Consider the following 14,478-nt stretch of genomic DNA (forward strand, 5'->3'; position numbering starts at 1 on the left):
TCTTCACTATGCATCAAAGAGTTGATTGTTTTTAAGTACAATCAACTTGGATGTTTAAGGCTGCAACTTTTTTCTTTTTCTTTTTTCTTTCTTTTTTTACAGTGAAAGTAATCATAGTATCACATACACTCTTATTTTTTGCAGTGATTCCATAGAAGAACCATTGGATCCACCAAAGAACCTTTTAGTGAATATTCTTAAAACAACCATTTTTTCTTAAAGTGAAGAACATTTTATTGATCTGAAAAACTTGTTTCACTAAATTTGTGGAATGGAAAAGTTCCATTGATGTGAAAGATTCTTTAGGGAACCATCGATCCCAATCAGGAATTGAGATCATAAGACTAACATACACTTAAAATACAGTATAAAAAAGCCACATGACAGAGTTGCAAAAAAGATTTTATTAATCCAAAAACCCATGAAGAAATGATAGTAAATGATGAAAAGAACTTTAAGAGGGTTAAAGGGACTGATATGAGAGTGTAACACTAGAGGGAATATTAAATGTTTCACTACAGTCATGAGTCAGTCAGGATTCAGAGAAGATCTTCAAATCAGCACATCAAGGGCACTCGTCTAGAGAGAAAAGAAGGTCAGGTCAGATCTGAAGAGGTTATTCATCAGCTACTTCCTTACTATATACACAATGTTTTACCATTTTTAGGCAGGAGGACGATGTTCTCCGGCAGAATGCCTTGCTCCAGAGAAAACGCAGTGAACTTGTCCAAGACGTCCTGGCTCAGGTCGGGTGTTCGGCCTACAAAAAACAGTACAAGCACATCGAAATGTCAAAAACTATTCCAACTAAAACCAGAATCAATGCAAACCTTAGTAAATAATTTCATTATTTCAGCTTATGTTTTTTACAGTACATATTCCAGTCTGAAATTTAAGTTAGATTAGAAACAGCATTTAAAATAAATTTAGTTCTGTAACATGATGTTTCAGAGAGGAATAAGATGTTCAACAAGAAACATTTTACAATAAGGTTCCATTGGTTAACACCAATTAACATGAACTTACAATAAAGCATTTATTAATCTTAGTTCATGTGATTTTCAGTATTTACTAATACATTATTAAAATCAAGTTTTACCTGATAACTTGAGCTAACATGAATGAAAAAGAACAGTTTAACTAAATGTTAACAAAGATAAGAAATAAGCTCATTGTTAGTTAATGCATTATGATGGGACATTATTTTAAAGTGTTACCAGAAAGTAATTTCAGAGTTTTACTAGATTGATGAAATAATAAAATGACTAATTAACAGTAAAGGAACGAGTCAGTTTGGATTTCGGGGCTACATAAAGTCTGCAGTGTTCAGTGACTGTCCAAAACATGTGAATATTCATATTGCACTGCACACATTTGGCATCGAGATGCAGGGTTAACACCACAAAACCGACACTAAACGGGGTTTATAAACAGAACAGGGTTTCATATACTCCGGGTAAAATTTCCATGCAAAACAAAGCTGAACCAGACCAAATGCAAACATCAAATGAAACAATCTGAATTCACAGCCTGTAACAAATTCCAGTTAATGTGAAGGTGTGTTGATGCTGGTGCTGTTACCGTAGAGTTCGTCGAGCACTGTGGAGGAGGCGGTATTCACAGTGTGGAACAAAGCAAACTCCTCATTCACATCAACAATGGACATTTGACTATCGGTCTCCCAGTCTGTGGAAGAAATATCATTTATCATTTGAGTCCTGTATAAACCACTACACTGCATTTCATGTCTATCATTTCTTCCTTACGGTCACTGCCGAAGCTGAACACTCCAGGAACATCAGACTTCTGAGCAACATAGTTCATCTTCCAGCAAGTGCCATCAGCTCTGGAAACACAGGACAAATGGGTAAAATCTTTGCATTGTGCAATAATGGGAAAGTTTTATTCAGTTTCTTATTTTTAGTGATCAGTTTTTACTGATCGTCTTACTTGAGACTGGAATAAGCTATTTCCAGATCTCCTTCATCGGTCGGTGTCAGCATGGCGATGCCCATCTTCATGTTCGCCTTACGGGTGACAAACCACTCGGCATTGGTGGCAAAACCGATCAGGTACCATTTCCCAGCCACCTATATGAAGGACACACACATCAACAACATTTCCCCGGTGTTCTTCGCTCTTTTTTGACTGAATTATTGTATTTTTTTTTTCCCTTCATCGGAATGGTATAAAACTTGGTAAGGGTTTTGGCACTTGCTATGTGAAAAAAAAGTTATGGACATGATTCGAACCAATTCAAACAGGTTAAATGGTCAAAAAAATTGTCACACATGAGCGCATAGGAAATGAATGGGAGACGAGATTCATCTAGCGGAAACGTTTGGTACTGCACCTAAACAAAATCTTACTGAAAGCTATTTTTTGAGATATCAGGCTCAAAAAAACAACTTTGATTTTCTCACAGTTTTAGAGATTTAAAAAAAAAAAATCATATAAACAATAAACGTAAAAATTTGTAACTTTTTTGAGTTCCCTAGTTAAATGTTTTCCCTTTTGAAGTTTCACTTCAGCAATAATCTGCCAAGTGTCGTCTTTTAAAGGAGATCAAACTGAAGTCTGTGCTCTAAAACATCCAGATTTACGACAGTTTAAATTGGAAATTAAATTTTCAGGTCTATGCTCAAAAAGTGAATAAATAGATTATAAATACAGCATACATATAATTTAGTTCCACAACATCCCCTAAAAATACAAAATATAAAATAAAAAATATTATCGAACTAAAATATAGCACATTAATTCCATTGAAATTAATGAAGCGACACGCGACGAGCACCAGAAGGTTAAGGATAATCTGGTTTCTAAATATGTCCCTATATCTTTACAAATCTGCGGGATAAATAAGTTATAGATACATTCCTCTCATCACCGTCTTGCAGTCTTACCCCCTTGATGTCGAAGTCTGTCTGTGGTGTGACCTCAGAACTAACGGCAGCTGCACAGAGCAAAACTCCCAGCAATCCCAGTACGGTGGTTGTCATGGCTTATGGTAGAGCTCAGTCCGGAGTGTGTGTGTGAATCTAGGCCTCGAGGGGTGAATTCTGAGCGGAGTCCCTCGACACGCTCTTATATAGTGCAGCCCCCCGTTACATAAACACGTCCCTTACACACACAGACCCAGGCATATGTGCAGAGTGTCACATGATTCAAGGCACGCATTTACATGAATTTACATCAGCCTGTGACAGAACGACAGACATCAAACAATGGATCTAACAGCAGTAAATCTTCTCCTACTCTCCCAGGGGCATCTGTCCCTTGAGGCCCACACACAGAGATATTTGGATTTGGTACCTTTCGTTCATTATGATGACACCAGCCTCTGTATGTTTTTCCAGGCGGGTCTCAACTCAGAGATCAGAGCACGCCTGCCCGGAGATGGGCCTCGGGGAAGCTTCCAGGACTATGTAGAGTGGGTACTTTTCCACAATGGTTCTCAATTTACCATTGGGCTCTGCAACAGCCAAGAAAAGGAGACCGCCCTTCCAGAGTCTCATTCCGCCGAGACCACCTTTCCAGGGTCTCGTTCCGCCGAGACCACCTTTCCAGGGTCTCGTTCCGCCGAGACCACCTTTCCAGGGTCTCGTTCTGCCGAGACCACCTTTCCAGAGTCTCGTTCCGCTGAGACCACCCTTCCAGAGTCTCGTTCCGCCGAGACCACCTTTTCAGGGTCTCGTTCCGCTGAGACCACCCTTCCAGAGTCTCGATCCGCCGAGACCACCTTTCCAGGGTCTCGTTCCGCCGAGACCACCTTTCCAGAGTCTCGTTCCGCCGAGACCACCTTTCCAGGGTCTCGTTTCGCCGAGACCACCTTTCCAGGGTCTCGTTCCGCCGAGACCACCTTTTCAGGGTCTCGTTCCGCCGAGACCACCTTTCTAGGATCTCGTTCCGCCGAGACCACCTTTTCAGGATCTCGTTCCGCCGAGACCACCTTTCCAGGGTCTCGTTCCGCCGAGACCACCTTTCCAGAGTCTTGTTCCGCCGAGACCACCTTTCCAGAGTCTCGTTCCGCCGAGACCACCTTTTCAGGGTCTCGTTCCGCCGAGACCACCTTTCTAGGATCTCGTTCCGCCGAGACCACCTTTTCAGGATCTCGTTCCGCCGAGACCACCTTTCCAGAGTCTCGTTCCGCCGAGACCACCTTTCCAGAGTCTCGTTCCGCCGAGACCACCTTTTCAGGGTCTCGTTCCGCCGAGACCACCTTTCTAGGGTCTCGTTCCGCCGAGACCACCTTTCCAGGGTCTCGTTCCGCCGAGACCACCTTTCCAGAGTCTCGTTCCGCCGAGACCACCTTTTCAGGGTCTCGTTCCGCCGAGACCACCTTTCCAGGTTCTCGTTCCGCCGAGACCACATTTCCAGATTCTCGTTCCGCCGAGACCACCTTTACAGAGTCTCGTTCCGCCGAGACCACCTTTTCAGGGTCTCGTTCCGCCGAGACCACCTTTTCAGGGTCTCGTTCAGCCGAGACCACCTTTCCAGAGTCTCGTTCCGCCGAGACCACCTTTCCAGAGTATCGTTCCGCTGAGACCACCCTTCCAGAGTCTCGTCCCGCCGAGACCACCCTTCCAGAGCCTCCATTCCTGATGGCCGCCATTTCTGATTCTCTCCACGTCAGCCCTGCCGAACCTGAGCTTCTTCACGTCGGTCCTGCTGAGTCTGCAATTCACTTAAGTCATGCACTCCGAGCCAGACACTATTCACGTCAGTCCTGCCGAGCCTGCGCTTCAAATCATGTCCGCCTCACCCGAACCCTCGTCTTCGACCAAGGTGACCACCGTCACGACCCATTAGCCAGTCCCTGAACCTGTCCCTGAGCCTGTCCATAAGCCCATGGTTCCGCCCAATAAAAGTTTGGGGGGGGGGCTATACGTCTCCACCACGGCCGCCCTAAAGGTCCTCCCTGCCACAGCCGCCTGAAGGGTCGTCTCCGCCACGTTTGTCTTGTTAATTAGTCGTGATTACTTAATTTGTCCCAGATGTGTCTCGTTGCCCTTATATGTTCAGTGTATTTAAGCTCTGTGTTTCAGTCTATTCTTTGTCTGTCGTTGTCGCCAGGGCTGGCGATTGCTATAGTATAGGCGAACTAGGCGATTGCTTAGGGTGACAAATGTGTTGGGGGCGCAGCCGCCCTCAAGTGTCGCCCTCTAGTGTCGTCCTTACTTGTCAACCTGATTATTAGATTGAATTGATGATTATTGTCAATAATTTCCTAACGGGGAGGGGGGTTGCATTACGTTACGTTACGTTAGGCAAGTGCTCAGCTGCTGGCACGTTGATCGAAACTCTCTGGTGCACAGGGACGAAAACGGACAAAGCAACAAGATAAAAAGAAAGCTCAGTATAGAGGTAAGTCTTCTCATCTCAGCCATTAAGGTGTCAAACAAAATACATTTACTTAGTATTGTGCACAGTAGGGCTGCACGACGATATATCGTTTTAGCATCGATATCGCGATGTGCGCATCCACCATAGTCACATCGCAGGATGTGCGATGTAGCCTAGCCTAAGTAGCCTTAGGGATCGTATAGTTGATCCGTGATTCATGATCAGTACGGGCCAGGAGCTCCCCGGCCCGTAACGCTTGCGATTCGCGGATTAATTGCAAAGTTTAACCATCATATAGTGAAAGTTTATCATTTGCATGTGTTTTTAAGTCCTGTCAGTTTAAACATCACGCGTAAAAAGACTGGAACTTGCGCGTTGTTTTCTGTGAGCCGGGCAGACACAAAGATCAGTGGTCTTTCTCTTATTTCTGAGCTCGAACGAACACGAGAATTCAAAATAAAGTCAGAATGCTCTTCTTGCATTGAACAATTTTTTGGCGGCCGGCACAGCGTATTTTTGTCCCGCCAAAGCCTTAATTTGACCGGTGAGTGATAGATGACTGACTGCTGCTCTTGTTAAACTGAGAGAACGAGCAGAGAGAGAGAGATAGGCTATAGAGAGAGAGAGTCCCGGTCACGCGCGCGCACTTTCACCGTTTTCAAACTCTCTCTCTCTCTCTCTCTCTCTCTCTCCCTCCCTCCCTCGCGCATAGCCTATTAATGAATTAAGTTGACTGAATATCTTTGAGAATACACAATGGTAAAAGGTCGGAAGACCGAAGTTTCACGTGAAGCATTCGGATATTTTTTTTTTCCTGAACTACAGCTGGTTGTAGCCTAAATTGTGCTAGAAAAATGTTCTCTGAAAAGCGTTCCCACACATTCAGATAAACCACACTTTCAATAAACAAACAACAACAACAAAAAATCTTTCCAGTGATGTTTTCTGTGTTGAGACAAATCTTGTGCGATGTCCTAACTGCCGGGATAATCACACAACGTGTGCCGTGGTCCGTTAATGACACCTCCAATTCGCGAACTAATGATTCATTTGAACCGATTCACTTTAATGAATGGTTAAAACAACGGATCTGTCCAACACTGAACTCACGAGACATAACAAATCGGTAACACTTTACAATAAGTTTCCATTTATTAAACTCTAGTTAACTACATAGTTAACTATAATAGTTTCTATGCAGATTTACTCCATTACAAATTCACCCCAGTCATTCAGATGATTAATTATTTCCAAAGTCTGGTGAAATTGTTTTCATATCGCGATATATATCGCAGAAAAATAAAATATCGAAATGTAATTTTTTCCCAATATCGTGCAGCCCTAGTGCACAGGTATGGCCATCGGGACTACCGGGAGATTCCCGTTAGGCCGACATGCTTTTTGGGCCGATTCATGATCTCATAGTTTTATTATTATATATTTTTTTGTCTTAGTGGCCCATAAAACTCGTAAATCGGCCCATTCGTTTTGTTTTGATTTGTTTAATTGGCGGCACTGGGTTACTTTCCAAGTAACAAAACTATTTATGAAAGTTTCCTTTATTTTGCGTGGCGCAAAACTCAATCTCGCCTAGGGCAACCAAAGGGCTATAGAGCCGGCCCTGGTTGTCGCTACATGTTTGGTTGTTCCGTTCATGTTTCCTTTGTATCCAGTTTCTGATTATTCTAGTTTGTTTAAATAAACACTGCTGCAATAAAGATCCTGCTTCCTTTCCTGCTTTCCTGCTTTCCTGTGGGGCAGTCATGGCCTAATGGTAGCAGAGTTGGACTGGTGACCCAAAGGTTGCTGGTTCAATTCCAGTACCGGCAGGAATATGACTGAGGTGTCCTTGAGCAAGGCACCTAACCCCCAATCGCTCCCCGGGCGCCACTCAAGGCTGCCCGCTGCTCCGGGTGTGTGTATCCACGTTTGCAGTGTGTGTGTGTACACTACTCACTACTCTGCTCCTAATGTGTGTGCACTTACTTGGATGGGTTAAATGCAGAGGTCAAATTCCAAGTATGGGCTACCATACTTGGCCATCACGTGTCACTTTCACTTTCACTTTCACTTTCACTTCAACCAGCATGTGACACATTTTACATTGAAAACACAATGTTTACAGTGTAAACCCCTCAATCACTCACATGTCACTCGCACGACAAACATACACATTTAAACACACACTATAAACTCTATCAGCTGCAAAAGCATTTGGACTGTTGTTTTTGCTCTCCATTTTGAGATTTTTGCAGTAATTATGAAGTTAATAGTGCAATTATTGTGAGTTTTAAATTAATGGTATTTGCATCCTTAACTATGAAAATCCCAGCAGAACACTTTATAGTTTTATAAAGAGACCTGGGGAATTTGTTTCAGCCGTTTTTTTATTATAGATGTGCCTATACGTTTAGCCTATAGACGGAAACGCCTTCGGTACAAACTATCACAACATTTTTCTAAGAAATTGCAATAACCAAACAGTGTGTGTCTGTAACTGTTTTTCATATACTGACACATTTAGCTTGAGATGCAGATAAACCAGAACAAGACTGTTTGTTTGCAGGTATTAACCATCTGAGATGATTACTTGATTCAATAACTCTATACTATATTTACAATAAGATTTATGCTGGATTTATCGATAACACTTAATAATAAAGCTCCATTTGTTAATAGTAGTTAACTTCATTATGAAATCTGTTATTATTTTATTAATCGTATTTAATGGTAATTTTAACATTTATTTTTAAAATCAAAAGTTGTATCAGTTACACTTGATTTATAATGCATTATAAAGGTATTAATAATGCAAGTTAAAATGCATAATTTCTTTCCATAAATAATTGTAACCAACCATCAGTATTTGCTGATTCCTTTCATCTGAAAATAGTGGTGTGTCGTGTTTAATGCATATGCTCTATGTAGCAATGATAAAGACAAGTATATAATCTATTATACAATTATTCATGAGACCATGCATTACGAGGCATAAAATAATGCATTAAAATACTTTTTTAATGCATTATATATAAAGGCTTTAAGTAGTTTCATCAATATTGAATGGATTTGAGCTGACATGAACTAACAATGAATATCTGTAGCCTACTTTTATTACCTTACCTTAAGAAATATTAATGAATACTGTAGCAAATGTATTGCTCATCGTTAGTTCATGTATTAAGTTAATGAATGTGTATAGTTTTCAGTATTTAAATTTCACATGGGGTCCTGTTTTTATTAAACTAAAAACGCTCATTTCCATTTCTGCTTGAGTCTTTAAAACGCCCTGTTGCCTTTCCAGATTACCAAAGGAAAGGTCAGATTTTAGTAGTGATGTAGTACTCGAGTCCGGTCTCGAGACCGATTTCTGCTTTCTCGGACTCGTCTCGGACTTGTTCCTTCAAAGACTCGGTCTTGACTCGGACTCGGCATAGGCGGTCTCGTCCCCATCACTAGTTATGGGGGAATAAAGTTTTAAAAGATACTGAATTCGAGTGTATTGTCAAAATATTTAAAATTGGGAAATATTGGAAAATGTTAAAGCCAAGCCTACTAATTTAGACATGCCACTAGAAATTTTTAATTTGCTCTGCATGTCCTAACTATGATTAAAAAAGTCAGGGTGGGCTTAACATGTTGATGACAGAGCAGCACTGTTGAAGCATTTTAGAAAAATAGGCAGAAGATGATGCATGTGGTAGGGATTTTTTAATGATAGTAAAAGCATAGTCCATATTAAGACGTTAAGACTGCTCCTCTAAACAATTCCCAATCTAGCTATAGTCTGTAGGCCTAACTGTTGATTATTAACTGGGGTGATATTAAATCATGAATATCAAAACTGACATGTCGAGACAAAATCTGGACTCGGACTTGCTTCCTCAAAGACTCGGTCTTTACTCGGACTCGACTGTATTTGAAAAACAACGGACTCGGTCTCGACTTGGACTCGACCATTCAAAGACTCGGTCTTGACTCGGACTCGGCATAGGCGGTCTCGTCCCCATCACTAGATTTTAGTGTTGGTAGTTTGCATTAGACTGGCTCCTGACTCATGCATATACTTGAGATATATACAGTTTATATATATATATATATATATATATATATATATATATATATATATATATATATATATATATATATATATATATATATATCAAGTATATACTGTATATCACAGTCCACTGACACACAATGAAGAGCTTCCCACAACCTCGAGACTATGACGCTGGTACTAGTACATGTATAGCCTTTCAGATCATCTGTAGAGAAAGAACAACATATATCAGATTTGTCCACTAACTTGTTTCAAAAATCATTTAATTACCCCATATACACATATATATTTCTTATAAAACATGTATAAGCCTATAAGGATCCTCGACAGTAAGTGCATTAAACTATTTTAATGCATCAGGTGGAGGCAATTCAGATAGCAAGAGCTTTTGGGCCGAATGAGGCAGATAGCTGTCACATCTGGCCTAGATATGGCATGGCTGAGCACATGTGGGCCAAAATTTCCCCATATATGTTAAAAGACCTGTGCGACGCGAAGCAGAGTGCATTAAAATAGCTTTTTTATACCATGGTCATTTGCATTGACAAATGACAAGTTGCAAGCTGTTAATGATGTTTGCAGCTCAATATTTGACCGAAGTAAAATTCATGCTTATTTTTGTCAGGTAAATCCATCATTCTGCCCGCTTTTAATCAAACACAGAGATAAAGTAGTGTATAAGATTACATTTACTTGAATGAATTATAGCATTTATTTGAATAGGCCTACATTCAAATTCTGTATTAACGATGAAGCTGTAAATTTAATTGAAAACCAGTGATGTTACCCCCTCATTGCTGAGAACTAGGCTTATAATGCATCTCTGATCTCTGTGTGCGAATGACGTGTGTGTGAGTGTGACCTGTGTGTGTGTGTGTGTGTGTGTGTGTGTGTGTGTGTGTGTGTGTGTGTGTGTGACCTGTGTGTGACCTGTGTGTGTGTGTGCTTGAAAGTAGCCATTAATATTGAACGTGATCGGGACTTCCTGCACATTAAATGATTTTATTGCACACCTTCCACCCAATTAGAATCAGTGGTGTAGTCTACGTGATACGCAGGTATACGCCGTATACCCACTAGAAAATATCAAGGATTTCCGTATGCCCACTAGGAAATGTCAAAGATCTCCGTATACCCACTTTAAAAAGCGAGAGGATTCGTAACAACATCGTTTTGTGAAAGAACTTTCATTCATAAATTCACCCCGTCTGTGTTTGCGCAGCGACACGGATCGAATCGCGGAATCCACCAATAAATGTAGGCTAAGCCTAACGTTACTGTAAAGCGGAACGTCACTCAATTTGGCCATTTTTGAATGAATAAATAACCTAATGAAGTAATGATACAATGAATCAAATCTCGATATGTACTAAGTGTCTATGAATATTAAAGCTCAAAAATACTGCTATTGAAATGTTCTGCGTGTTTCTGTGAATGAGCGCTCAATGTGTGCTCTACTACACACTGACGCGCGTGACACTCGTGGTGTTTTCAGCGTCTATGAGGAGGACATGCACACATTTGAACTTCATTGCAGAGCTTTTATGAGAGTAACTTCACAAGAATTTTACCATTTCATTTGATAAAACTATCGTCATTCATTCGTATCATATACACACTCACAAACTTTAAAGTCTTCATGACAACCTGTCAAAATCAAAGTTTTGTATAACTTGAAGAAAATATAACAGAAATATATTACTATTGCACAGTATACTTCAAGTAGGCCTAATAATAATAATTATAATAATAATAATAGTTTATTAAAACACACAGAAGCTTAAATGTCTTTAATTTACAACACACTAAAATAAAAGTTTGTAGAGATAAATAAACTCGAGGGAATTATGAAAGAAATTGCATAGTATGATGTACTTTTTAAAATAATAATAATCAAATCTATTAAAACAAAATTTTAAAGGAATATCACTCAAGTTTTTAAAAAGTAAATTTTTATTTGTGCTTATAATTTTTAAGTCTTTTAATTGTCAGCTGATAAAACCTGTGCTTCAGGGACCATATTGATATAAAATGTAAGGCTAAATGTAGCTCTTTACTGGCTGAGTTAGATGGCGATTAACACTAAACAGCAGAAAATGGGTGGTGTTGGTGGCGGGATGGGGGGGCTGGTATATCACAGTATACTCACTACAAAAAACTAGACTACACCACTGATTAGAATGAAGTATTTAGATAGACCATGGTAAAATTATAATAGTAATAAATACATTTATAAAATAAATATTTAGTTTATTAAAAAAATAAATTTGATTAAATATTTTAATATTTATACATGACAGAAACAGGATGGAAATAATAAAACACCAAAAATATAAAACCCTATTTCCAGCTCTAACTTTGTAAAGAAAATGTTGTACAGATAATATAGCCTACCTGAGGACCCGTTCTTCAAAAACTATTACACAACAATGTTATATTTCCTAACACTCATAATTAATGCATTATGTTAAATTGTTTTTTAAGTGTGATTAATCATAATTTTCTTTTAGACACATGGCAGCTCATGTTCCTTTTTGTTTTATGCCTAATATGCATTATGGTTTCAAGCTGTTAATATTTTCTCTCAGAATTTGTGCAACTTTAACACAAATATCTTTATGCAAAGGTTTTTAAAATATTCGTTATCTGAGACTTACAAGAAATCACTTCGGGTTAAGGTTAGGGTGAACATATTTTATCAAAACATTTCTTAGTCCCAAAATACCAGGAATAACCAGATATTTAAGGACAAATCGAAAGGGAATGTAGTATAAATAAATTAAATCCTTTTGGCTTTATAAAAATGATAACTTAAAATAGTAAAACATGTAAAAATGTAGATGTGGTGCGTGTGACTAAGCGAGGCGAGGTAATACTTCACGTGAGATTAATCATGTTTCTTTCAGACACAGCTCACGTGACAATGTTCCTGTTGTTTTTATGCTTAAAATCACTTTATTTCTATAACTGAATGCAAACTTAACATATAGATAGAACGACAGAACGAGATAGATTAGATAGAAAGAATGATAGATAGAACGAAAATGATGTCCTCCATTATAATTTATGCAGCTGTATTGCAGAGTTTTTAATTGTGATTATTATTTGAGACTTAATATTCTATCTGATATATCTCAGGAATAGACACACAAAACTGTCTGTTTGCTTTGAAGACTCAAAGATTAAATAAATCTATTAATTACAAATGAACCAAGTCTGATTTTCTAGCTTCTCTTGTTATGGAATATGCAATTATTCTATTATAATTATGCCTTTTTGTGTATAAAGTACTGATGTGTTGTATTAACAACAATGGTAACTTTATATGATGAAAGTGTTATATAATGTAAGACACTTGTAATAATCATTGTAACCATATAGTATGTAAAGTGGTTTATAAAGAAAATACTGCAATTTTTGTTGTAAGGATTTGTTAAGAATTTGGTTTATGAAGAAATAAAACACCACACTGAATGTTGTAAGAATTTATTAAGAATTTGGTTTATAAAAGGAAACACCACATTGAATGTTGTAAGCATTTATTAAGTGGTTTATAAAAGAAAACGCCACACTGAATGTTGAAAGCATTTATTAAGAATTTGGTTTATGAAGAAATAAAACACCACACTGAATGTTGTAAGCATTTATTAAGTAAAAGAGTAAAGTAGAGAGAAAATTGGACATCTATTAGAAAGATTTTTTCTGAAGAGTAAGAGAATGCAAGTATATTACCGCTTGATGTGTTGCAGACTGGACGCAGAAGAAGGCAGAGAATGAGAGCCCGGAGAAGAACGAAAGAGACGGAAGGCTTTATATGCGAAGGTCCTAAAGGGGTTTTCCAGAATTGATGACAGTTCAAGACTTCGGATTGGACAAATTGTAAAGGACTGGATGTATCTTTCCAGCTGTCAGAAAATATGATGGTCTATAAAAAGACTGGAGAAGGAATGTCGAGTTAAAGCTGATTTAAGTGCAGTTTATACTTCTGCGTCGGACCTACGCCGGAGCCTCTACGCTATCCACCTTATTCCTGACGAGTTTACTGCGTTTTGAATTATGGGTGGCACTTCCGGTTTGGGGAACTCCCATTCAAAAAGACTGAAACGAATCATTTCAAATCATAAGGTTGCCTTACAAATAAAGCTGATCCGTCAGTTTGACTTAATGAGCTATTAGTTTTCTTTCATGTTTTATCTAAGAATAACATCAGAATAACGTAACACTTGGTATTTTAACGTGACAGGTTATAACAAGAATATCTATAGTAAGAGCTCTGCATTCTTTTCCTCATGATTATTTTCTTTTTTTCTTTTGAATTTCGCTGTAATAGTATGATAAAGGTCAACATATACTGCACATTTGTGGTCTGTTCTCACGATTTAATTTACGATGTAGCCTATATCAATTCACTGGAATACTCCCCAAATCCTGCACGTCTCTTTCCAGGTTTGGTTTCACAGGTAAATTTACAATTTATTATCTGTCAAAATGACTGAAATCACTTTAAAATAGAATCACGCAATGCTGAAGTAAAACATTTATTTTTTATTTTTTATTAAGGCAACGTATGTTACATAATACAGATTACCGCCGATTTTGCTGTGGAAAGATACTTTTTCATAGATTAGGCTATTCATGGTCTTTTGAAAGTACCTTGTTTATGCTATTACATTTTTAAATGTCCTTTTAATGTTCAATGGTTGAAGGGTAAGTAGAATAATGTAAAGTCATCGTACACGGTTTAAAAATATATTATTGCGTCCAGAGCTAGTCTTTCACTGATTGTTTACAGCTTAACGGAAGTTACACCCATAATTCGCGCAAAGCGTCATGGGGCGCAGGAATACTGTGGATAGACTACGCGTTGGTTTTCATTTACTTCTGCGTCGTTGTCCGCGTTGACGCGCAAATACACATGCAGAGGGAGCATGTGAAACCCGAGGGAGGGGTTCTAGCAGGCCAATCACAGCGCTTGCGTCCGCGTAGAATTGACGCGTTGTTACATTTTTGGAGAGGTGCAGGTCACCGAAGGGTACGCGCGCTACACACAGTATTATGGAACGCTAAAA

General features: G+C 38.9%; 1 protein-coding gene and 1 long non-coding RNA gene across 2 annotated transcripts; both read right to left on the minus strand.

Moving 5' to 3' along the window:
• Nucleotides 1–416: 416 nt before the first annotated feature.
• On the minus strand, nt 417–1,645 carry LOC143731237 (uncharacterized). The gene is made up of 3 exons (XR_013200722.1): nt 1,582–1,645; nt 659–760; nt 417–579 (listed from the first exon to the last, which is right to left on the minus strand). It is a non-coding gene; the product is annotated as an uncharacterized LOC143731237 (long non-coding RNA).
• Nucleotides 1,646–1,707: 62 nt separating this feature from the next.
• Nucleotides 1,708–3,002, minus strand: LOC143731304 (lipocalin-like). The gene is made up of 3 exons (XM_077222128.1): nt 2,907–3,002; nt 1,951–2,090; nt 1,708–1,846 (listed from the first exon to the last, which is right to left on the minus strand). Exons 1-3 carry the CDS (start codon nt 3,000–3,002, stop codon nt 1,708–1,710), a joined length of 375 nt encoding a protein of 124 aa, XP_077078243.1.
• Nucleotides 3,003–14,478: the final 11,476 nt, after the last annotated feature.

Source organism: Siphateles boraxobius, unplaced genomic scaffold (genome assembly GCF_051911475.1).
Source record: "Siphateles boraxobius isolate OS27281-9 unplaced genomic scaffold, OSU_SipBor_1 120, whole genome shotgun sequence".
NCBI lineage: Eukaryota > Metazoa > Chordata > Actinopteri > Cypriniformes > Leuciscidae > Siphateles > Siphateles boraxobius.